We start from the raw sequence: 22,572 nt of genomic DNA on the forward strand, positions 1-22,572 counted from the left end.
GAGCAACATCGAAATTATAAATCGATTTTAAAATGTAGAAATTAAGCTAATGTAGCTTTTAGAAAACTAATCACATCAGAAACAACAATTCCAATATATTTTTGAAAAAACGAGAACGAATTTTAGAGTGAAATGAAAACTACAATTCCCACTTGCAGAAAATCAACAACCCGCCAAAAATAGATGAAAACTGTCACTTTAACGTAAGAAACTTTTATTCATTAAACGTACAGTTCTACATACAATATGCACTATACTTGGAAGACAATTGAAGCTTGTCGCGCATTATTACATTCATATACATTGTACAATGAAACTTTTAGCTTAGATACATACACATATTTGTTTATTATTATTTTAGATACGCTACATGTACGTTAAGTGCTACAATAAATTAACTCTTTATTGTTCCGTCTTTTAATCGCCATCTCGCCGTGGTCAACATATAAAACCATCCATCCATACGACTCTCTAAGATATTTGCAAAATAACGCGCAAACAATTCGCGCACCAAAAACTTGGACGCAACTTTGACTCAAGTCCCACGATCAGTTATACATACAAGCATTTAGATATATATACATATATATATGTATATATATATATATACTATATAGCTCTATATAGACTACAAACTAGATTCTTGTCGAAAAAAAAATGATGCTTTATATAATATTGTCATTGTCAGAATGTATGCAATTTAAGATTTCGTTAGCGGTTGCTCTATTTGATCGCCAAGTGGTTTGATTACTGGGGAGGGTTACCAGGTGCCCCCCTGGTCATGATTTGTGATCTCTATGCTGGTATTGCTTCAGCTTGCCCCTTTGCGAGTCGCCCTAGTAGTTGTAGGGTCCGTACTGCGAGCCATGGTAGTAGGGTCCTGGGTAGATCTGCGGCTGGGCGTAGTTGGCATAGGGGGGATAGGGTGGCTGCTTCTGCGAGTAAACTGCAAATGGAAACCGAAAATTAGTAACCATATATATCGAGGGGTATCTTGTTGCTGGACGACATACCTGGCATCAGGTACTGCAGGTTCAGCTGCTCCTCCTTTTCCCGCTCGTTGCGCAGGCAAACAGCCGCGCCGGAGAGCAGGATGGACGCCAGGAGACAGGTTCCGATTCCTGCCCAGGCCACGATGTACGACCAGTCGTAGGCGATCTTCGTGTTGTCGCGCAGGACCTAATAAATCAAGATTTACAATAATAATATTAATCAATCCACATACTAGGCCAAAGTAGCTAGTGTACATACCGTGTTCCACTGCTGGAAGTAATCCTCGCCCACGACCTTCTCCTTCTCAAAGAACTCGACGGTGTGCCAGAGTCCCATGGCGCCGGCGGCCAGGAGACAGGTGACTAGCAGCAGGATCGAGGTGGCTGTGATGGCGCCCGAGGAGCGCTTCCAGCAGCCGGATAATCCGGTCCAGAACGCACAGAAGATGGTCACGAAGCTGATGATGAACAGGGCAATGCAGGAGCGGGCCAAATGCAGGCGCGATGTGGCGTCCTCGTTGGCGATCTTCTCGTCCTCCGCCTGCGGGAAGTAGTCAATGTTCGAGCAGTGCGTCTCGATCGGTGACAGATAGGTGGGCACTACGCAACGGGATTGGAAAAGGATTAGATATACTCCATACTCGATTTACCTCGTATGTGCATTATGCAGCATTAGTACTCACCCGCTGAAACTGGCGGCCGCTCCTTGGGATAGCAGATCCTGAACAGGCCCCGTGTCCTCGTGTAGTAATAGTACTTCACGTTCATGTTGTGCAGCAGGGACTCCGCATCCGAGTGCTTGGCGGCAAAGGACTGAAATGAAAATGAAAATCCACATTAGACAAGCTCTATTGCAGCTTAAAATGATGGTAAGAAGTGTTTTTGAACTCCTATGTAGGCATTTCTCTGAGAGTTTTACTAGCACTCCCCATACTGTATTTGATATGTCTTATAGACATAGCCATGCGTTTATTTATAGCTCGCGGATTAACCTTCTTGAGGAATTAGCGCCTAGAGTAAATGCCGCAATTCAAGCTCATGTCGCAGAATGGTTATTCAATCGAAGTGTTCACAAAGCCCCACTACGATTTCAATACATGCTCATTAATAAACCCGTTTCCGCCCCTGGTGGGCGTATCTTGATAATGTGTCCAACTACCTCGCCCCAGACTCCATTAACAATCCCAATCCCAATAGCAATCGCAATCGCAATCGCAGCGAGAAATACAGACAGCAGTCAGCATTGAACCGCTGTCGATCATCATCATCATCCGGTCATCTTAACGATATACGGATGTTCGGATAGTGTGGGTTGGCTGGGCTGCTATATACTATAAGATATATGCTATATGGCCCTTGTATCAGATCGTGTGGCATTTTGAACACGTTCCGCGGTTTTCCATTGTTTTTGATTTTGCTTTTAGGCATTTGCTGCTGCTGGGTTGAGCAATTCTCGCGAGCGAGTTTACGACCCAAGGTTCATGATGCATAATACAGTGCGTTTCTGGGCTGTAAGGCTGTAAGGCTGGGCTGGCCCTAGAGATCTCCAACTGATCATTGTCACCAGGGGTCGTGGTGTCTCAGTGGAAATCGCTGGGTAACTCAGTTAATGTGGCGGCCTTGGTCTTAATGGGTTTTAGTTGAGGTGTGCTAATCCGATAATTAAGATCCATTTGAATATAACCCAGATATGATCTTTAATCCATGTGAGGATGAGTCTTAGATGCAACCTATATTTGTAAGCAGTGCAAACCACAATTGATGTGGGAATTAGTTGAAATTAGCCAATGTGAGTGGGATGCTTTTCAATCAGGGCATCAAGCATCCATCACTTTTACTTAAATCTTAAATCAACTTTATTTCAACCTTCAAGCCGAAGTGTAATCATAGATGAATTAAAATATGACGCATTTGATTAAATCACCATTCAATCTTTTGAAACCCACTACCCATTGAGTCTGGAATCGTGTTGTGAACAGCATGGAACTCCACGTAGTGCTGTCTAGTATTTCGATCCCTAATCACCCCCCCCCACCATGTGGCTAGAAATTTCTCTGCGTGTAACTCGAGTGAAATCCAACTATTTCGAGTGATATCACGTTCCTCACGTTTTGGCACTTTGCCAGAAATTCTACGATTTCGGTTAACGCGGATGATCGTTGGCTTTTCCACCTTTTTTTTTTTTTATTTTGTTTCCAAACGGCGAGGGAAATCGCACACAGACGCGAGGCGAGACGAGACGAGTTTTTCACCATCGCAGCCATGCATTTTCATGAGGGGAAAAGAAATGGAGCCGAAAAACGTGTTTTCCTCCACGGTATGTCCGGTACTTAAACAACAATGGGAAATCCAAAAAAAAAACAAAAATGAAGAAATATATAAAAGGTGGTTCATATCGAAAAGAGTTTTCAGTTTTTGCTATCTATACTCAAATATGTACATATGTATACACATCGAACTGGGGGCTTATGTAAATTGGCGGCTGGCTGGAAAATGATTTTCGCTTGCGTAATGTTCGTCTGGAGACGCTGGTTAGGGCACCGTGAACTGGTTAGGGCGTTCCACCTTTCATTTCCATTTCTATGACCAGCACCATTACCAGTTGCTGCTATTGAGAAATGTTTTCGCTTGGCTCGGCCCCTCGAAAAGCTGGAAAAAAAACCATCGCAGGGCTCCCTCTTTATTAGCGCCTCTTCAGCGGATTAATTTTGTAACTTTCTTATGAAAGTCTTGGGCAATTAAGGGCCCTCGGACTGGTAATTCGTATGAAAACATCCAACATCAAACATCCAACAAATTGTGCAGCATTCAATCAGGAAACGCATTGGGCTGTGAACAGAAAGATAGAAAAAAACCCGGAGAGATACTGCCCACAAATCCGTAGAAATCGGTAATCATTGGGGGTAAAGAAGGTGGAGATGCAGGTGGAAAACGAGAGCGATTCGAATTATCGGTTGGTTAGCTGGATTAATACGGCATATAGTACTATATAGATATAGATACAGATATATATATATAGCCATGTGGTTAAGGTGTTACGCATGGCGAGATATCGATTGCGAACAAAACTGTAATGCGAAAAGTGCTTCAAGGTTGATCGCTGATCAGATCGCAACGCCCAGTGCATCGGTGAAACTATGACACAAACAGCGACAGCAACCCAGCGATTTCTTCGTCTTTATCGGATCGATAATACAATGCACGTGGTTCTGGGAACCCAAATCAATACGATTTCATCGGCGGCCCCACAAAACACCAACTCAACACAACTTTCTTCAATCGAATTGCCCATCGTGCGGCATGGAAAGAAAGTCTTGCAAGTCGAAAGACTGTGTCAAAAAGTTTAAATTTGTTTGCTGATAAGATAATCCCACGAATGGGACACTAAACCACGATTTAACGTTTAAAACGGCTGACTGGAAAAGTTAGGGATTACATTTTAAGATGGTAGAAATTGATGGATGCATCCTATGCGTCGTTTGTCTTACTATTGTAAACTATTGTAAACGGTAGTAATATTTAAATTGGCCATAATGAAATGCACATGTGAGCTTGAGCTCGCAATGGTGGTATACAAATTATTCAGCAATCCAATGATTCAAATTCAAGTTCCCTGTGTGTAGAAATTCCATTCGATCGGTGGAACTGCGGAACTGCAACCACTTGGCAGCCGCTTGGTGGTTCACTGGCTTAGTGGTTCGGTGGTTCGGTGGTTGCCTCAGTTACCAGAGCTCAGTGGCTCAGTTGGACACTTGGTAAGTTGGTAACTTGGCAAGTTGGCAAGGCACAAATATTTTTATGACACCCGGGCCGCAGCACATGCGAAACTAGTTTGGGGCCTACTACCAGAGTGCAGAGCATATCCCCAACCCCCTACAACCCCCCGCTAATCTGCAATCCCCACTTTGTGGCGACGACGGATGTCGGTGATTAGCCAATCGGACGGACGGCATTTGTGCGGCTGAAACCAGATAAAAGTCCGCCGAGAGTGGCAAACTGGATCGGTTCTTGAGCGCAGGACAGGATGCCAGCAGCTGTGCTCCAAGTTGCCCCAACTCCTAAACATGAAACATGAAAAACAGCCTATCGCGAAATGCACTCAAGTCAAGGCCGCACAAATTCTGCCCACCGGCGGCATTTGCAGCTGAATCGGATTGAACCACCTCCCACTTGGGCGCAAAAATATCAACGAGATTAGTCATATTCCACGTTTTTCTGGCTAACAAAACATATATGTATTTCTTAAGCATATTTAGGCGAACAAACAGTAAGTTTTACTGGAACTTCTAAGTTATGTTATATATACCACTAAGTGAGATGGCAGTTTAACATTATTCAACCTATCAAGGCAGCTTGTTTTCAGAATAACACCTTACGGCTGCCTTAATCTGTGTTTTGAGTGCATTTAAATACCTACATTCCTTCGTGGCCCCATTTTGTTGCAGTGCAGCCATTAATGAATAATTTATAACACACTGCACCCAAGACAATGCAAAACAAAAAACAGTTTGCAACAATTCCGATGCACAGACAACATCAATTTAAGCCATCGGGCAACTGGTTTCTCTATTTCTGGTTTCTCGATTTGTCAAAAACGGAGAAAAAACAGAAAAAACTGAAAAAATGTAAAAAAAAACTGAAAAGAAACTGAAAAAACGAAAAAAGGTCGTGGGAGCACGACATTGAGGAAAGATCGCTGAGGTATTTCAATTCGACATCGCATTCTTGACACTCGTCGCCGCACTTTGGCCCACACAGATACTTAGATACTCAGATACATAGATCTTTGGATGGATGGATTGTTAGATTGCTAGATTGCTAGATCGCAATTACAGAGCCCAAAGAAGCCACATTTTATGCCATTTATGTGGAAGAGACTGCGACGCGGAAGTAGCCACATTTGTGGATAAAAAGTGATAATGAAAAAGTAATAATAGAGGCGGGCAGCAGAAACCTGAAACCGATTGAAATCAAATGATTTGTTTATTGATTCAAGTGGCGAATAGAAAAAAACAGCACACACGCATGCGATAATCGCTTGAATTTGCTCTGCCCGTCTTTTACTTCTGCCAATTTGTATTTGTCTATATGTCTCTATATATGTTTTTTTTATTTTTCATATTTTTTTTTTGCACTTGTGGGAAGCGAAAGCGTTTTCAATCGCACGCTCAAGCGGTCTCCATAATGAGGAACCTCGGATGCTGCGATCTTCGAGATCTTCGCGATCTTCGAGATCCAAGAATCTCGCATGCGGATAATTGCGATGAAATTAAGTTTCGTCTATCGTATAGCCTTAATTTTCAATTGCCGGAACCTGATTATTCGCTGGAAAATGGCGATCTTAAGGGTGTTTGCCGATTTTCATGGTGAAATGTGCGATCATTATAATATCTATATCATTTAGCGCGATTGCCTAACAAAAAAATATTTCCGCTGCTGTTGCTCTGTGAATCCTGGAAATATATTTGAATTTATTCAAGTGCTTTCAAACTCCATTTCCTAATATGTTTTTAGGTTCTATTGACTTGTTAGGTGGCCAATAGAAAGCTATTTGGAACCGGAAACACCGACCAGTTCCCGATAATCTCCGATTCTTCACCGAAATTCTCCCAGGCTAAAATCAAAACACATTCTATTGGCTTCGAGCCAGGTGCAATTAATTTGATGCTAATTCAAGCCAATCGCGGGAAGTGCTGATTAATCAACCTGGAATTTCACATGATGTCAGCAATAAAATAATAAATTAAACACTCAGTGATGGCGTCAATACCTTTCGGCGGTGCAGTAAAAAATGGGTTCCACTTCGGTTGAAATGCCGCGAAAAACGCGAAAAAAAAAGCGAGGAAAGGTGGCCAAAAGAAGTTGAAAAAGTAGAAAAGAAATCTTCTGTCACACACGGCGTATGCGCAACCCCAGCTGAAAATAATTAATTTCACATCGCGAATTAACATGTGTTTCGCTTCGTCTTTCTCCCGACAAAAAGCTTACTAAGCGTAAAGACCCAGCACGAAATTCATTCATCGCCATCTCCATCGCCATCGCCATTGCCAAATGGCAGGGAAAACGGCCAACTGGAAAGAGCCGGGCCAACTAAATACATGACGGCATACAACGGCAGCTTTTCATTTGATATTTGATTTGGTTTTCGGTTTGCTTTGCTTTTGTTTTTCCAGCCACTTTTTCCTCTAGACAAACATACATACTCGAACAGCTATGTTTTTGGCTTTTTGTCATCGCATTGCATTGCCCAAAGTGAGACTGACTGCTGCAAAATGAAATCGAAGACACGGCAAACTTAAGGTTTGCACGGTTTAGATGTAAGCAGAGAAAAATATTTATAAATATGTAAGTAAGGGTTAGGTTTGGAAGTCTTGATATGTTTGTGTCAAATACCTAATCCTTTGGCTTTATTATGAAACATCGTGAATGCGAAATAGTTAACCAATTCGAAGTGCTTGTCAGTTACATACTCGTATATACTATTTTCTATAATTTTTAATGGAAGCTGTTCTGGCATCTTCATGAGAATTACCATTAAATAGATATCTTAAAAAGTACAACATCTATTGACCCAAGTATGTCTGCGATCAGAGTTCATAATTCATTTTTTGTGTGGCGTGGGGAGAAGGGTTTTCTCTTTTCACCGATCGAACAACGAACCCCGATTCGAGTTAAAGACGCGGCTCCAATCCAAAACGCAGCTCCATCAATTTGGGCTTGGGTGCCCGGGGATACCAGATACCAAATACCGGACCCCCTCCCAACCAACCAACCAACCCACCCCCCTGCCCGAGAAGAGAGGGTGAGAGATAGAGAGAGGGAGAGAGAAAGAGACACCACCTGCGAGTTAGGGCCAAAAAGCGAAGTGGCAAACCAAACCGGCCAACTAGCCGCATACCAATTTTGAGTCGTCGTGCTTGTCTCGAAAACGTGAAACGAGTGAAAACTCAACTCGAAAACCAGTTTGTGGGTTGGTATCGAGGAGGGCGAGGGGGTGGCGTTGTGCGATATAGGCGTGGATACGATCCAAAGCCCCCAAAGCCCCAAAGCCAAAGCCAAAGCCAAAGCCAAATGCTTTGGCCTAAGACAAAACCAAAAGCGACATGGCTCTAACATGCCAGCCAGTAGCAGAGTACTTCGAACACGATGGACGCACACAAGGATGAGCAGCAGGATCGGTGGGGAAAGCTAGAAGTAGATGGGGAAGTTGGTGGTCAGGGCGAAGATCAAGCAAATTCAAGGGAAAGGGCGGCCTGCGGGCTGAAAAGACGTTTAGTCCACACAAAAGAGAAAAATTTACTATAAACCGTATGCAATGTGCTTCAATGTACATATCAGACAAGATAAGTAATATATTATATTGTAAGATATAATATATAACTTAGATATTCCTCTCAATGCTTGTGGAATCACTCAAGATCCTAGGGGTAACCAAAAGAAAGCAGCAGCACAGAACTTCATTTTTCATTATAATAGATTTCGTTTTACTTCTTCCGAAGAAAACAACTGTAATTAGCTGAAGAAAGGTGGGAAATGGTGATATTTTGACAACATCATCACGATTCCGTCGACTGACTTCCCAGGATTCCCATCTTTTTGAGTAACGCTTGTAATCGCTGTGGGTATTCAATTCCCCACTCCCCCGGGGATGCACTTCCTCTGGCCAGGTAGCCCATCTCCAGTTACCTGTTGCACCTGAGCGGTTCTTCAAAGGCTCTTTCAGGGGCGGAAATCGAAGGAGCAAATGAGCGAGAGAGAGAGAGAGATAAAGAAGCAGGGGCAAGCAACGTGGATGGGGGGAGAGGGAAGCGATGACCCAAAATGGGGGAGGTCAAGGCAGACGATTGCTTCTAATGGCTTTATAAGTGCCCAGGCTCTGAAGATTTCGAAACACGGCGAGATTCGAACGAATCGAAAGGCAGCGCAATTATCGTTCCCTCGACTCCATTGAAACTTTCGGATTAGGCGACAAATTCGAAAAACGTGCAAATATTTTCAGCACACTTTGAGTGCTTTTCTTCCTCTTCTTCAGCTTTGTTTTTTAACGTTTTTTTTTCTTTTTAGCTAACTTGTTTTGGTATGATTGGTATGCGCACGCACACTGCCGCGATTTTACACATATTTCCATAGTTCTCTCGCATCTAAAATTCTCTCGGTTGCACCTACAAGTCGGAGTTGGATTTTCTACAGTGGCACTTCATTATGACAAACTGATGCGTATTTAGATTCTATTTGAGATACGATTTTAATTTCAATTAATTTCAGTTAATAACAAAGTAACCAACTGAAAATTGGAATACCTTGTGGAAGAATGGAAGATGTGGTAATCCGAATGTTCACTCTATTCGCAATGCAAACTGTAAAATGGTGTGCTTCCCCTCCACTCCCCCCTGTCTTCTTTTTTTGCGGTCTCTTCTGCCTGGGCTCTTCTTCTTCTTTCTTCGCTTCTCATTCATCGCGTTTGGCTTGGCTAAGCGCTCGCGTAGAAAGTTTGAACGTTAACGGCCGTTGCCCACCCTCCACTCCTCCTTTCCGCCACCGCCCCTCACTCCACACCACACCACACCACGCTACTCCCTCCCTCCCTTCTTCCCTCCCCCACCGCCTTGCAATGCCAGTTGTTCGTGTGTTTGCTTTCGACCTTTCTTCTTCTCCGCCTTGCCCTTATTTTCTTTTGGCCAAGCACAAAACGAGCGACTGTTACTGTTACCTCCGTTTGTTGCTGTTGCCTTCGTGGTTGCCCCTCCCCTCCCTTTTCTCCTACTCCTACTCCTCCTGCCTCTCTTCTTTCCATCTTCTCCCCCTCCCCCTCCTCCTGCACCTACTCCGCACAGTGGGCCGCGCACACCTGTTTGCAGTGCACAAATGTGAGCAAGTGCATCTTAATTATCTTGTTTACCCCGGAACCTCTGAAGATAAGATTCTTGGAGGGGGCAACACGGCTTACAAAAGATATTCAAAGAAGTTTGTGCATTTAAATGTAACTACTTTTATTTTTGGTAGATTATAATTCTCATAGTCCTTTTCAATTCAACACATATTCTTTTCTATTATATTCTTTGCTTGTATCTATAAAGTATGTACCTTAATCCTTGTCGTAGCTTGTTTTTTAGATCTTCTATACATTTCTAATGACATGTTCACAAATGTTGGTCTTTCTCCACAATTCATATCTATTGTATAAGTGGGTCCTATTATATTATTATTGTGGAATATTTCCATAGTCCCTCCCGATTTCAAATGTTTCCATCCCGGAGTCACCAATCATTATCATTATATCGCTTTGGGCACGACTGTTGCCTAATCCCCGCCTGGACTTACACATTTACCACATCTCTGGGCCCAATGTGCGGAGCTCGTAACCGGAGTTTAAGCGGCAGAGTCTTCTGCTTTGGTTAAGACTGTTAAGACTGTTTCTGTAGCTGTGGCTGTGGCTTCTGCCACGCAGTCGCAGATGCACCGTATGTATATTTTGGTGGCGCTGTCTCTGGCTGTGGCTCTGGCCTTAGCTGATTATGTATTCCAAGCGGATGGGCCTTGGGTTAATTCGATTCGTAGCCCCCCCTTCCCTGCCCCACTGCTCTGGCACTGAACACCAAAGACTAAAGACCAAAGACTGCAGACTGCAGACTGCTGACTGCAGATGGAAGACTCACCTGTATCTGGTTGCGCCAGACATCGTAGTGCAGCCAATTATCCGTGGAGAAGGCGATCGCCAGCAGGGCGGTGGCGATGATCGCGCAGATCGTCGCTATAGATAGGGTTACGGCCGAGCAGGGCATGCTGGTGTTTTATTCCCCGGATCTAAGTCGGTTTCGAAATCGAAGTCGCTATTTCGGCTGTGGTACGGGATTTATCCAACGAAAATCCGCGAGAAGAAAACAATAACTACAGTTGCTGCTATTATTTTTCTTTCGATTCGTGATCTCCAGCGTCTTGTCTTCTACGTCTCCTTCTTCCGCAGCTAGATTCTGCCGCTTCTTCTTCAACTGCTGCTACTGCTACTGCTGCTGCACAAATACACAGTTAAAAGAGCAGCAACCAGTTTGGAAGGCACAGTAAAAAAAAAAACCAACGTTCGTGAAAAAAAATAATAATTTTAGCAACGGGCCAGCACTAACACACTGACACGGGCTCCACTACACACGGACACGCACACAACACGACACACACACACACACGCGCGCCGGCGAAGAATCTGAGCTGGAGAATTGAGAACGGAGAAGTGAGAATCTGGATCTGGGCAGCGAAAAGACAGAGAACTGATAACCAAGACGTTGTGATCGCAACAACGTTCGCCAGCGGACTGAAAATCGTCGGCGACTGAGCCCGACTTCAGGTAATACCAAATACCCATATACCATGCCCATACCCATACCCATACCCATAGCTATACACACATACCCATAGTGTCTCAAGTCGCAGTCGACGTCTCAGTCGGCGTTTCATTTGAGCGCTTTGCAATGCAGCCGAGCGACGGGGGGAGGAGGAGCAGGTTGGGAGCAGGAGGCAAGGAGACGGTGCCTCTTTTACCTGCTGGATAAAGCAAAAACAAGAAAGGAGAGACTGTTTCGGAAACCGGACCATGGAATACCCTAACAGAACGCCTATATCTCTACCGATTTACGGCCAACTCGATATGATGCTCTATAAGCTCATTATGCATTCATGTACTAAGTTTCACATTTTTATAGTTAATATTGTGTTAATGTGACTTAATGTTATCGTATATGCGGAATCCACAGCTGAAGAATCCTAACAAAGTCGAAACCCCAATGATATCCTGTGAATCCATAGAGCAAGTAGAGATTTGCTAAAATAAATAAATAAACAAGACGTAGTAACCTCTAGATAGGGTATACGAAAAGCAAACAACAACAAAGCAGCAGCCTGTTGATCTTTTCGTGAGTTTGTTTGGTATTTGGTATGCGGTGCTGCCTGTGCCAGTGGCTTCGTACTCCCAGTGGGCAGGAAGGTAGGACGCGAGGAAGAAAGGCACACAGGCACATGGGCGTAGGCGGTGGGCTGGAACTCGAAGGGGGCGTCCAAGGGGGAGTGCTGGTGCTCCCATATCTCGACCGTATCGCTGTTATGCCAGGCCAGATTGTAACTCTGTCAAAAGTAAGCCACATATTTTATTGGCAACGTTTTCGGATCAGCCTCCTGAGTACAAATACCCATTACACTGAAGGATTATTATCATAGTTGGAATCATAATGATCATAATTCTAAGGAACTTTGGTGATATAGAATATTACTTACACACACACCCATTTCAACAGTCTCGTTCTAAAGCCTGAATAAACATGCATAAATTGGCGATAGAGTCAGATTAGTAAGCATATATTCTAAATGGTTCTATGAAATCGACTAATTAAGCACAATGCGTTCAGTTTAACTTCTGGGGCGAGAATCTATATAATCGAAAACATCATCTGAAATTCCGCCCACATGAGGTGCGATTAATGCGGCCTTTTCCACCGCCCGCTGTTAATCAGGGCGCAGCCGATTTCTCGCAGTGTGCAATTGACCCAAAGATGCTGCGACTGCGCAGGTAAAATCATATACATCTCGTGTACAGACTTATCCATATAGAGATATGTACATAGGTGTGTGCGTGTGCGGCATTGGCATCTCGCTGCGTCTACTTGTTGTTGTTGATTTTCATCGGCTTTAATGCCTTTGTCTATTTTGGGTTTCTGTTTATGGCGTGGGTTTTTCTCAATTGCATTTTTGGGCGCGCTCTCGACTGCAGCAGATCAAACACAATGCTGGGCAGTGAAATAGCAGCGTTTAAATAATTGAAAATTTATTGAAAGTCGCCCATTAAATTTTAAAGAATGCGGAACTATTTTGATGACCAGACCCCGCATCCTGTTAAAAATTTACCAAAATTCGAAACTACTATTTTGATGACTGTTATTGTAGGTGTCGTATGTGTGAGTGTGGAAATACCAGAATTACCTAAATAACAACAAGAATAGCCGTGCACTTATAAAGCAATGTTTGTAATCGGATCGCATTGGCATGTTGGCCAGTTGACTTCAGTTCTCAATTGCTGGCCAAAAGTTTCTGGCCCCTCGAGTGTCTGTCTGTCTATCTGTCTGTCTGTCAGTCTGTTTGTGTGTCTGTCTCTTTCTGTGCCCCATCACCCCTCTCTTTCTGCTCATATAATTCGTTTTCTTTTCGCATTCCGCTGGAATTCCAAAACGTCGCATTTTGTTGTTGTGGTTGTTGCGCTGTCCCGACTTGTTGTCACTTTTTTCAGTGTTCATTTTTCAGTTTTTAGTTTTCAATTTTTTTTTTTGCAGTTACCCAAGGTGGCGGTGGTGGTGGTAACCAGCATTGTGCGTTATGCATGCCGTCCGGCACTTAATTCACAGTTTAGCACAAATTATTAAATATTTGACGGGCCGCAACGAAAGTGAGAGCGGTGACGAGGTTGGTGAAAAGACCCTACACTTCCGCCACTGCACACAGAATGGCTAATTTATGCGATTATTGGTAAGACAGTCCAGTTCGGTCGTCTGTCTGTCATTTTAATAACTCATGCATTGTGGCCAAGCAGAAATATCACAAAGCCCAGCGAAACGTGTTCGCCGCAGTGAAAGTAAGAGCCAAAGTCAACAGTCACTGGGTAACAGGCAACAGGCAACAGGTGGTGACCGCGACGGCCTGAAGCTAAAAATGGCAACGGTTCCCAAACGGCGCATCCCTGGTGGAGGATGGGGCAATCCGACCCCCAAATGGCGGGGGCCATCTAGTATCAAATAGCTATAATTCGTTTGCAGGTTTCCTTGCTGGTGGAAATCAACTTGGAGTGTCAAACCAAACAAATTTATGTTAATAAGTTATTATTATTCTTATTATACTGTACTCGTGGAGTAAAAAGGATATAGTAGATTCGTTGAAAAGTATATAACATTAAGAAGGAAGCCTTTCCGACCAAATAAAGTACATTTATTCTTGATCAAGATCAATAGCTGAGTTATATTGGCTGTCTGTTTTCATTGTAACGGCTATTTTGATTGATCGATTATACATTTCAAATATTTGCAAAATGTCTGGCAGCACTGATAAAATCGATTAGAACGCGATGTCTGTCCCATCGCTTGTTCGTTAGAGCCGTTCCGCCAATCGATAGTATCGCCCTTACATCGATGCAGTGCCATCGCTAGCTAAACTGAAATGCTGAAATTGAACATAGAAATTGAAAGCAGCGGCCGTGCAGCAATTGCAATGCGTGCAATCAATCCCGTCAACAACAAATTGGCGCAGAGCAGCCAATAGGAATCAGATCGGAATCGCAATTGGAATCAGGATCGGATCCGTGTGGGTGTCGCGAATCTAATCGGAGGAAAGCAGCCGACGAAAGGGGCAGCGAAAGGCAAGTGCGATTGCAACTGGAATTGTATTTGTAATGAATGCAAACGGCTGTGTATGTGCATGTGCATGTGCCTCTGTGTGTGTGTATGTGAGTCTGGCCTGCGCTGGTGTGTGTGTGTGTACGCGAGAGCCAGGAGAGCAATAATTAAATTAAGCAAAGGTGTTAAATTAAACCCGTGTGTGCGAGTGTGTGTGTGTGCGTAGGTGTCGTGGCTCTCTCGCAAAGTGCGCTGGTGTGTGTGTGAGTGTGTGTGCGTGCGAGTTGTGTATACACGCAGAGTGACAAAATTCTAATAAGAATTCTTCTTATCGCTGCACTGCACTGCCGTTCGCCCCCTCTCCCTCCCACCCGCTGTCGGCGCCTATATAAAATGGCTTAAAAAAAAATACTAGCAAACGTCGTACTACGAAAACGACGACGCACGATGTCAGTGGGCGGTGGGCGGTTTTCGGGGGGCGGCTGACTTTTCCGGCTACTCTTTTGCCCATGTGTGTGTGTGTACTACAGCGGTACTTTTTACGCACTTCAGATTCCAATTGGCAATGATCCTGGACTCCTGAATTCCTGCATCTTTCACTTCACCGCACTGAATCTCTCGGGTTTTTCGTTCTGTGAAAATCGCATTGGAAAATCCGCTGGCCAAATCCGCAAACTAAATCTCTACGCCCAAAAAGGGGGATAAAAATCTCGTCTGCTTTTTTGGCTTCAATTTCTGCGCACAAGCACGAGCACGAGCGTAGGTGCAAAGGGGGCGGCGGTGGGGTAGGCTCGACGAGGGGGCGTGGTAAGGGGGCGGGCGGCTAGGACGACAGGACGAAAAACGGCGCACGCAACTGTCATTGACCTTCAATTGCATTCGTTGCAAGCTGCAGCCGCCGCACCCAAAGGTCATAGGTTGGGATGTGTGTCATCCAATTAATCAAAATCGAACCCTAAAACCTGCAGCTAATACTATTTTCATAAGTGCTGCATACCGCATACCGCCTACAAGGCGGCCTTTTCCTCCGTCGATTTTCGAGGGAATTATGCACTGAATGCGCATCAAATTTTGCTGATAAGCTGCATTTTCCGCACATTCAGCGATATTTCATCCTTCGCGAATAATGTGCAGATATCTGGAATTAAAGACAACAATGGTATGAACGAAGATCCATTTACCTAAAATGGCATACTATTTAAATCCAAAGACATCCGGCAAATGAAGTTATCTGTTAGTATTTAAAAAGAATAGCAAGAAATAGCAATTAGGCATTTTTAACTTATTGCATCACCTTTAACCTTTGTTGTGCATTTCATGGAAGTTATTTTTAAGATACGTAGCCAGCCCAGCATCCTTGAAAGTATTTGTTAATAACACGAATAACACGAACCCGCTTTTCATCTCGTTCTGCAGCTGTTGCCTCTCACCTGAGTCTCTTGCCCCGAAAATGGAATCGTCCATTAAGCTTAAGGACAGCAACTCCAACTGCAGCTCCAATTCGAATGGCAATGTGGGCGGAGGTGGAGGCGTGGCCGGTGGAGGAGGCGGTGGCGGTGGAGGCGTCTGCGTGTCGAGCATCTGCAGCAGCGACAGCTTCAGCATCATGCCACCGCCGCATCACGAACTGGTCAGCGCAAACAGCATCGAGCTGAATGCGGCGGCCTCCCTCAGCGATGATAGTGGAGTTCCCCTGACCACCAACAGCTCCATCTCCAGTGGCGACTCCTACCGACTGGGCATGTGCAAATTCGAGATTGAGGTGAGCAGCGCTGGGTCGCACGAGTTCCCCCCAAGAATCCCCCTAATCCCAGTCTATCCCTTGCAGATGGTGGAGAGCGATGGCGAGGTGTCGCAATTCGATTCGCTGGACAATTGCTCCGAGGGCGGAATGAGTGCCGAGAACTTTAATACGCTGAAGAAGGGACCGCTGGCGCCCATTGATCCGCCGCCCGAGTTCCAGGACTCGCCACAGACCACCCTGGTGCGCTCCATCTCCAAGAATATTGTGAATAGTCTGCGTCGCTGGACCTCCTCGCAATCATCGTTCGAGCACCTGAAGGACGATGCCACCACCATGGTGAGCGGTCTGACCACGGCCGTTCTGCCCGAGGAACCGCATCCGCCCAGCCAGGAGTTGGTCCTCTTGCTGGCCAAGACCGAGTGCAAGCTGGACGCCCTGGATGGCCAGGCGCTGGGACAGATGAATCTCAAAGAGTCGTATGCGATCAACAAGCACCTGTACTCAAGCGATTCCATACTGAACAGCCACACGGACAACATCTACGACGAGCCCAACAACATTGTGAGCAGTTCGCTGGGCAACAGTGTGGATCTGCTCGAGGAGGAGCAATCGGACGCCAGCAGCTGCTCCCCGCTGCCATCTCCCCCGCCACCCGTGTCCATAGTTAAGATCAAGCAGACGCTATGCCCGTACTACCAGGACCACACTCGCTATTTCAAGGCCATACCGACGGAGCAGGACAACATAGCCAGTGCCAAGGCGGCGGCTGCCCAACAGAGGTTCAACAGCGCCGGTCTATCGGAGATCCACGACTACGACCTGTACTACGGGGCCAGGAGGCAGCCGGTGGACAACAGCAGTCTGCAGCGACGCCAGGCCTCGCTCTACAGTCCGCTGGGCCACACCAGCCATTGCCACTACCACCACAGCCATGGCCACGGGCATGGAAGCCATCATCACCATCACCATCACCACCACCAGCCCGGCTACGGCTACAGCCATGGCCAGCGGCCCAACTCGAGGAACTCGCTGAACAGCCGCCTGAGCAGCTCGCACAATTCCCTGAACGTCTCGTCGGCCAACAAGCCGGATGACTCCATCTTCATCACCCAGGCCATGTCGCACGATGCGCTGTTCACGCGCGAGATCTCCGACTTCTACAACGTGCCCATCGACTCGGACATCTACGCTTTCCCCGTGGACATGATCGAGCAGCAGCAGCAGCAGCAGTTGGTGGAGGAGCAGCAGCAGCAACAGCAGCAGCAGCAGAAGACCGCGGCGCCCACATACCACAAGGCAAGCAGGCGAAACAAACGCAACAAGCGCAAGCAGCGCTACGGAGGATCGGGCACGGGCGCCGGAACGGAGACCAGCGACGGGGATGGCGAGAAGAGCAAGCACGGCAAGTACCGCACGCCCGTGGGCGTCGGCATGGGTCAGGTCAGCGAATCGGAGCCATTGCACATGACACTGGACGAGGTGAAGCAGTTCTATCACACCCTCTACTCGGATGCGGGCAAGCCCACGCCCAAGCCGATGGTCAAGTCGAGCAACGAGACCATTTGGAGTGTGTCGACCAATACGACCACCACCACGGCGAGAACGCGGAGCAGTGTGGGCACCACTCGCGGAGGTGGTGGTGGTCCGCCAGGAGCGGCCAATGGGGCTGGTGGGGCCAGCAGTGATGGTGGCGTTGGCGGGGGCAGCGGCGGTGGCGGCGGCAGTGGCGGTGGCGGTGGCAAGTATCTGAGCAAGCAGAACAAGCACAACCTGGACAACGATAAGCTCAACAACAACAATAACAACAACAACCATCAGCCATCGCAACAGCAGGTGGAGAAGCCGCCAACGGAGCACCACAACCAGCACCAGCCACCGAACAACAAGCACGTCCTGCACTCGGAGAAGAAGTCGCAGTTCACGCTGAACCTGAAGCAGCGGTTCTGCAGCATCTTCCGCTTCCGGCGTAGCAATCACAGTCGTTGCCGCGGCTCGGCCGGCAACCAGACCGGCACCTTCTCCAGTGCCAGTGCCAGTGCCAATGCGAATGCAGCGGCAACAGCGCCCCTGATCCCGCCAGCTGCCGTGATAACCAGCGCTCCTGGGGCAGCGGGCCAAACCCAGTTGGCCAGCGAACTGAACGGGGCGCTAATTACGGCTGAGGCAGACGAACCGAATGCCGATCTGCGCAAGAAGTTCCAGTCTCGTGCCCTGCCACCACTACCAAAGAAGGGTGAGCAGTCGCCTCCTCAACTGGCTGGCGATCTTCTAACCTTTCAAACCTTTCCCATCCACAGCCGCAGCCTATGCCATAGAAGCCGTCAAACCGGAACCGGAGGAGGTCAAGACGAATGTGATCCAGGAGCCGCGGGCACTGCAGTTCACCTCCAGCATTGAGAAAGTCAAAGACGTAGGTTTGCGCCATATTGCCAAGCGAAAAGTGCTAATCGTTCGATGTTCTTATTTCGCAGTATGGCTGGTACTGGGGTCCCCTGTCCAGCGAGGCGGCCGAGAAGGTGCTATCCAGCGAACCGGACGGCTCCTTCATCGTGCGCGACAGCTCCGACGACCACTACATCTTCTCCCTGAGCTTTAAGCTGAACAACTGTGTGCGTCATGTGCGCATCGAGCAGGATCAGGGTGCGTTTCAATCAAATACCTCGATGTCACGATGTCACTTACAATTCTATATGTTTTTTGTTTCAACCTTACCAGGAACCTTTTCCTTCGGCTCGTATGCCAAGTTCAAGTCGCAAACCATCACCGAGTTCATTGAGAAGGCCGTCGAGCACTCGCGGAGCGGCAGGTTAGCACAGCGCAAAAGTAATGCAACCCACTCCCGTCACTGAAACCCAATCCACACATTCTCCCCCAGATATCTATTCTTTCTGCATCGTCGGCCGGAGCACGGACCAATGCGAGTGCAATTAACCAATCCAGTATCTAGGTTTAAGCATGTACAAAGCTTGCAGCACATGTGCAGGTGGGTTCGTCCCTGCGGTTAGCATTAACACACGTCTCTATAATGCAGATATCATTTCAGATTTGTTATACTAAAGGCGGTTATACGAAAGGATCTAATACAGACATTGCCATTACCGAGAAGACTTCTAGACTATCTTAACTATAAGCACTGCTATTCTGAGCAGGTGGAGAGCGACAGTTCGCATTCGCAGGTGAGCTGTGATCAGCTATTAGCTCATATAATATGTATTCCATGTATATAACACCTTCGTGTACAATCCTATAGATATCTGGCGATGGAACGATGTAAGTGAGGGGATGTCGAGCAGAGACGACGATTCGCTTGTGACAACAAAACGTAAACGAAAGCAACAGAAATTATTACCTTAAATAAGTAGTAGAATTTAACGAATCATTAAACAACAAACAGTAACAACAAAGCAAGCAAGCAACAAACAAAGTAACAAACAAACAACCGTTAAACGTTCTGTATAACAAGAACAGCGAAAAACAAACAGAAAAGGAGAACACCAAACAAAAAACAAAACAAGAAAAAAAAAACAAAACAAAACAAAAGTTACATGCGTAAGCAAAGCGAGGAAATTGTTAGTTTTGCTAAAACAAGAAAAGAAAAAGAAAAACAACAAAAAACGAAAAAGGAAAAACCAGAAAAATCAAGGAAACAAAATTCAAACTCTGTTTATTGATCATTTTTTTGTACTCGGTGCTATACTATAAATATTAACTATTTAATGAAAGGAACGATGGAAAACAAAAGAGCAGAATATGACGATTATATAAATTAATTATGCGTAGTCAAGTAAACGAATACCAGAGTTGTACATAAGCAAGTTTGAGAGCCAGTAATCCAAGTCCCACCCACAACCAAAACCTCAACCCCCACAACCTCCCACTTTGGGCACGAATCAGACAGAGACAAAAACAGAGAAAGAGAATGATAATGAGAAATGATAATGAGACAAGGTCGTTGATCGTTGATGTTTTGTGTAATCAATTAATTACTTTTATGCTTGCCTTTTAGCTGTGATTTAAATAAGTCGTCGAATGTTAATTGGAAGACGATGTGCAGTTCGATATTTGATATTCGATAGATTTGATATAGCCTAGCCCCCCCCATATAGTTGAGGTTCTGTTATGCACACTCGATCTGAAACCATTTCGAAGCAGCTCAATCATCGCAACGCCCGTGCCCAAAGGTCCTTGAATGAAAGCGAAGGATCCCCAGCCGTGGGGATCTCATATGAAATAACCATTATTGTACTTAGTTTAATCCGCGTCATGTACTCAAACGACGGCAACGAGCATCGATTGATTGCCAAATGGAAAGGATGGCAAACCAAGGAAAACCAACAATTGTATTGTATTGTATTGAATTTAGGTTTATTTGAATTGTTGACTAATTTTTGTTTTCGGCTTTGTTATTTATGTTTTAAGCTCGACTCTTTTGTACACTATTGCGTATGCTTTGTTTTTAGGTTGTAATTTCGTATTTATTTAGTGTTTTTTTTTATTTTGTCCTTATTTTCGTTTGTCATAATTAAGTATACGATGTAAGGGAACCCCCCGCTCCCATCCAATCCAATGATGTCCAATCCAATCCAATCTAAGCCAAGCCAAGCCAAATTGGAGTCCGTTGTGGGCTCTGCTCCTCTTTGAACATTAAACAAACAATATTTGTCTATGGAAATTAAATAAACGAATGGAATGACGATAGAAATACAAAGCAATGCCGATGATAGAAGAGCGGTGGGGAGGAGAGGAGAGGAGTGCGAACGGTCACAGTAAATGAGCAAAACAACAAAGGCAATATAAAGAACATTTTTAATAATAAAAATTAAACAAAGAACTTGTAGCACTCGTCGTTTGACTTCGGGGCATTCATTTGGCCGTGGTGCCAACTAATTAAGTGATAAGGATATTCATATGAATACATTTGAGTAATACGAATGTATAGGTATGTATATACCCCGTACCACGCACGAAATTACACGTAGTCTACATTTTACACACACGCAGTCTACTTATTTGTAATTTACATAGGAGTTACAAAAACAGATATAAGCATCGTAAAGTAGATGGCTCTGTATGTTCAAGTGCAGACACAAGGAACTTACATACATAGGTGGCGCTAGTATACCCGATTTTGGAAAAGAGAATTCATTTTTGATTAATTCTTTGCATGAAAACACTTGACTGATGTGCTTTAGTTAGAATTATTTATTAGAATTAATTTGTACAATGCGTTTTCTTAATTCGTTTTTAGCATTTGCCAAAAGGAATAATGATGACTAAAAGTAAAGACCATTCATATTTCAACAGCTTAAATGCCGTGTGTGCCATGTGTGTGTGCTGTTTATCAATAGGACTCGTGGCGTGGTTTTACCTGCAACTTTCCCAATTAACTTGCGTCTTCGGCGATCTTCGTTTTCGGGGCAGGTAATGATGCGAGTCGCCTCCGGGATGCGGGATCAGCTAGAAACGTATTACGCAACAATAAAAACTGTCACCGAATGGCGCCAGCAGGAATCCGGGACTTTGGCTCATCCTGCAGGTAAACTTATGAATGGCGGGAAAGTCCCTGGGATTTCCCACCGAGCTGGTCATTCATGAAACTGCAACACGTGTTGTCAATTACCTGGATGCTCAATCCCAAGTCCCGAGTCCCGAACTAGAGGATTAGATGCCTGCTGACACATATATGGTGACCAGGTAGTTGGTCGGGATTTTCCAAACGTTTTGTGAATGAAACGGCATTGGTATATAAGGCTAAACTACTTGACCGATGCAATCAGACGACCGAGAATACTAAAGCGATTCACACATCTTTGCCAAGTTAAAATCAGGAGCTCATATTCAAACGAAACATGGCTGTGGCAGCAATAACCATGATGACCATCCTGTGTCTGAGCATCTTTCTCGCTGGTCATGCGCTGGCCGCATCCACATCCATATCCACATCCATGTCGACACCCGCCGGAGGAGTACAAGGACGAGCACAGCGGATCGCCGCGTGCAGGGAGCTCTGCTACCGCCAGTCCATGCCAGTGATCACACCACCGCTTCTCTGCCGATCCCGGCCAGAGTGCTACATGTGCCACGACTACTGCCGCGTCCTCGACGTTGTGCAGCGCAGTCTGGCCACCTCCATGTGCGCGGATCGGGAGTTCTGCACCCGCGGCTGCCGAGTGGCCTGCTCGTACCACCGCCTGCGGATATTCCAGTTGCCCCAGGACGCGGCTGCCAATGCGGTGACCAAACAGTGAGAACAGTGAGTCCAGGACACTGCGACTCTTGTACATATGTAATTCGCCATAAGCTATCACCTACCATAAGTGTACAGTTCGTATAGGTATAAATAATAAATAGAAATAAACTAAACTACAAATTACAATCAATCTTTCTTCTTGCTAACTGAGATAACATAACTAATTTTGTTATTTGGAATTGCAATGATGCACATATTGGCTGCATAGGAAATTCAATAAAT

The 22,572-nt window shown here is 45.5% G+C and overlaps 3 protein-coding genes across 3 annotated transcripts; 2 read left to right on the forward strand and 1 right to left on the reverse strand.

Moving 5' to 3' along the window:
- Positions 1-324: 324 nt before the first annotated feature.
- LOC122623880 lies at positions 325-11,302 on the reverse strand. Its single transcript, XM_043803249.1, has 5 exons — positions 10,649-11,302; positions 1,676-1,805; positions 1,252-1,592; positions 1,014-1,179; positions 325-946 (listed from the first exon to the last, which is right to left on the reverse strand). The coding sequence occupies exons 1-5, from the start codon at positions 10,772-10,774 to the stop codon at positions 837-839; spliced, it is 873 nt and encodes a 290-aa protein (XP_043659184.1). The 5' UTR covers positions 10,775-11,302; the 3' UTR covers positions 325-836.
- A 2,846-nt stretch (positions 11,303-14,148) lies between these two features.
- On the forward strand, positions 14,149-20,937 carry LOC122625301. The gene is made up of 9 exons (XM_043805383.1): positions 14,149-14,379; positions 15,773-16,118; positions 16,185-18,333; positions 18,398-18,510; positions 18,572-18,740; positions 18,816-18,906; positions 18,976-19,083; positions 19,144-19,276; positions 19,351-20,937. The coding sequence occupies exons 2-9, from the start codon at positions 15,807-15,809 to the stop codon at positions 19,372-19,374; spliced, it is 3,099 nt and encodes a 1,032-aa protein (XP_043661318.1). The 5' UTR covers positions 14,149-14,379; positions 15,773-15,806; the 3' UTR covers positions 19,375-20,937.
- A 1,012-nt stretch (positions 20,938-21,949) lies between these two features.
- Positions 21,950-22,348, forward strand: LOC122624158. Its single transcript, XM_043803602.1, has one exon. The coding sequence runs from the start codon at positions 21,950-21,952 to the stop codon at positions 22,346-22,348; it is 399 nt and encodes a 132-aa protein (XP_043659537.1).
- Positions 22,349-22,572: the final 224 nt, after the last annotated feature.

The sequence above is a fragment of the Drosophila teissieri genome, chromosome X, assembly GCF_016746235.2.
Source record: "Drosophila teissieri strain GT53w chromosome X, Prin_Dtei_1.1, whole genome shotgun sequence".
Classification (NCBI taxonomy): Eukaryota; Metazoa; Arthropoda; class Insecta; order Diptera; family Drosophilidae; genus Drosophila; species Drosophila teissieri.

What these genes read in the sequence shown, in the direction of transcription:
- LOC122623880 (XM_043803249.1), bottom strand. Translation starts at nt 10,774, where the DNA reads ATGCCCTGCTCGGCCGTAACCCTATCTATAGCGACGATCTGCGCGATC. An exon ending in GCGGCCGCCAGTTTCAGCGG is followed by an intron (nt 1,593 to 1,675) that starts GTGAGTACTAAT and finishes CCCGTTGCGTAG; the next exon opens with TGCCCACCTATCTGTCACCG. An exon ending in CCTGCAGTACCTGATGCCAG is followed by an intron (nt 947 to 1,013) that starts GTATGTCGTCCA and finishes TTCCATTTGCAG; the next exon opens with TTTACTCGCAGAAGCAGCCA.
- LOC122625301 (XM_043805383.1), top strand. Translation starts at nt 15,807, where the DNA reads ATGGAATCGTCCATTAAGCTTAAGGACAGCAACTCCAACTGCAGCTCC. An exon ending in GCGCATCGAGCAGGATCAGG is followed by an intron (nt 18,741 to 18,815) that starts GTGCGTTTCAAT and finishes CAACCTTACCAG; the next exon opens with GAACCTTTTCCTTCGGCTCG. An exon ending in AGCTTGCAGCACATGTGCAG is followed by an intron (nt 19,084 to 19,143) that starts GTGGGTTCGTCC and finishes ATATCATTTCAG; the next exon opens with ATTTGTTATACTAAAGGCGG.
- LOC122624158 (XM_043803602.1), top strand. Translation starts at nt 21,950, where the DNA reads ATGGCTGTGGCAGCAATAACCATGATGACCATCCTGTGTCTGAGCATC.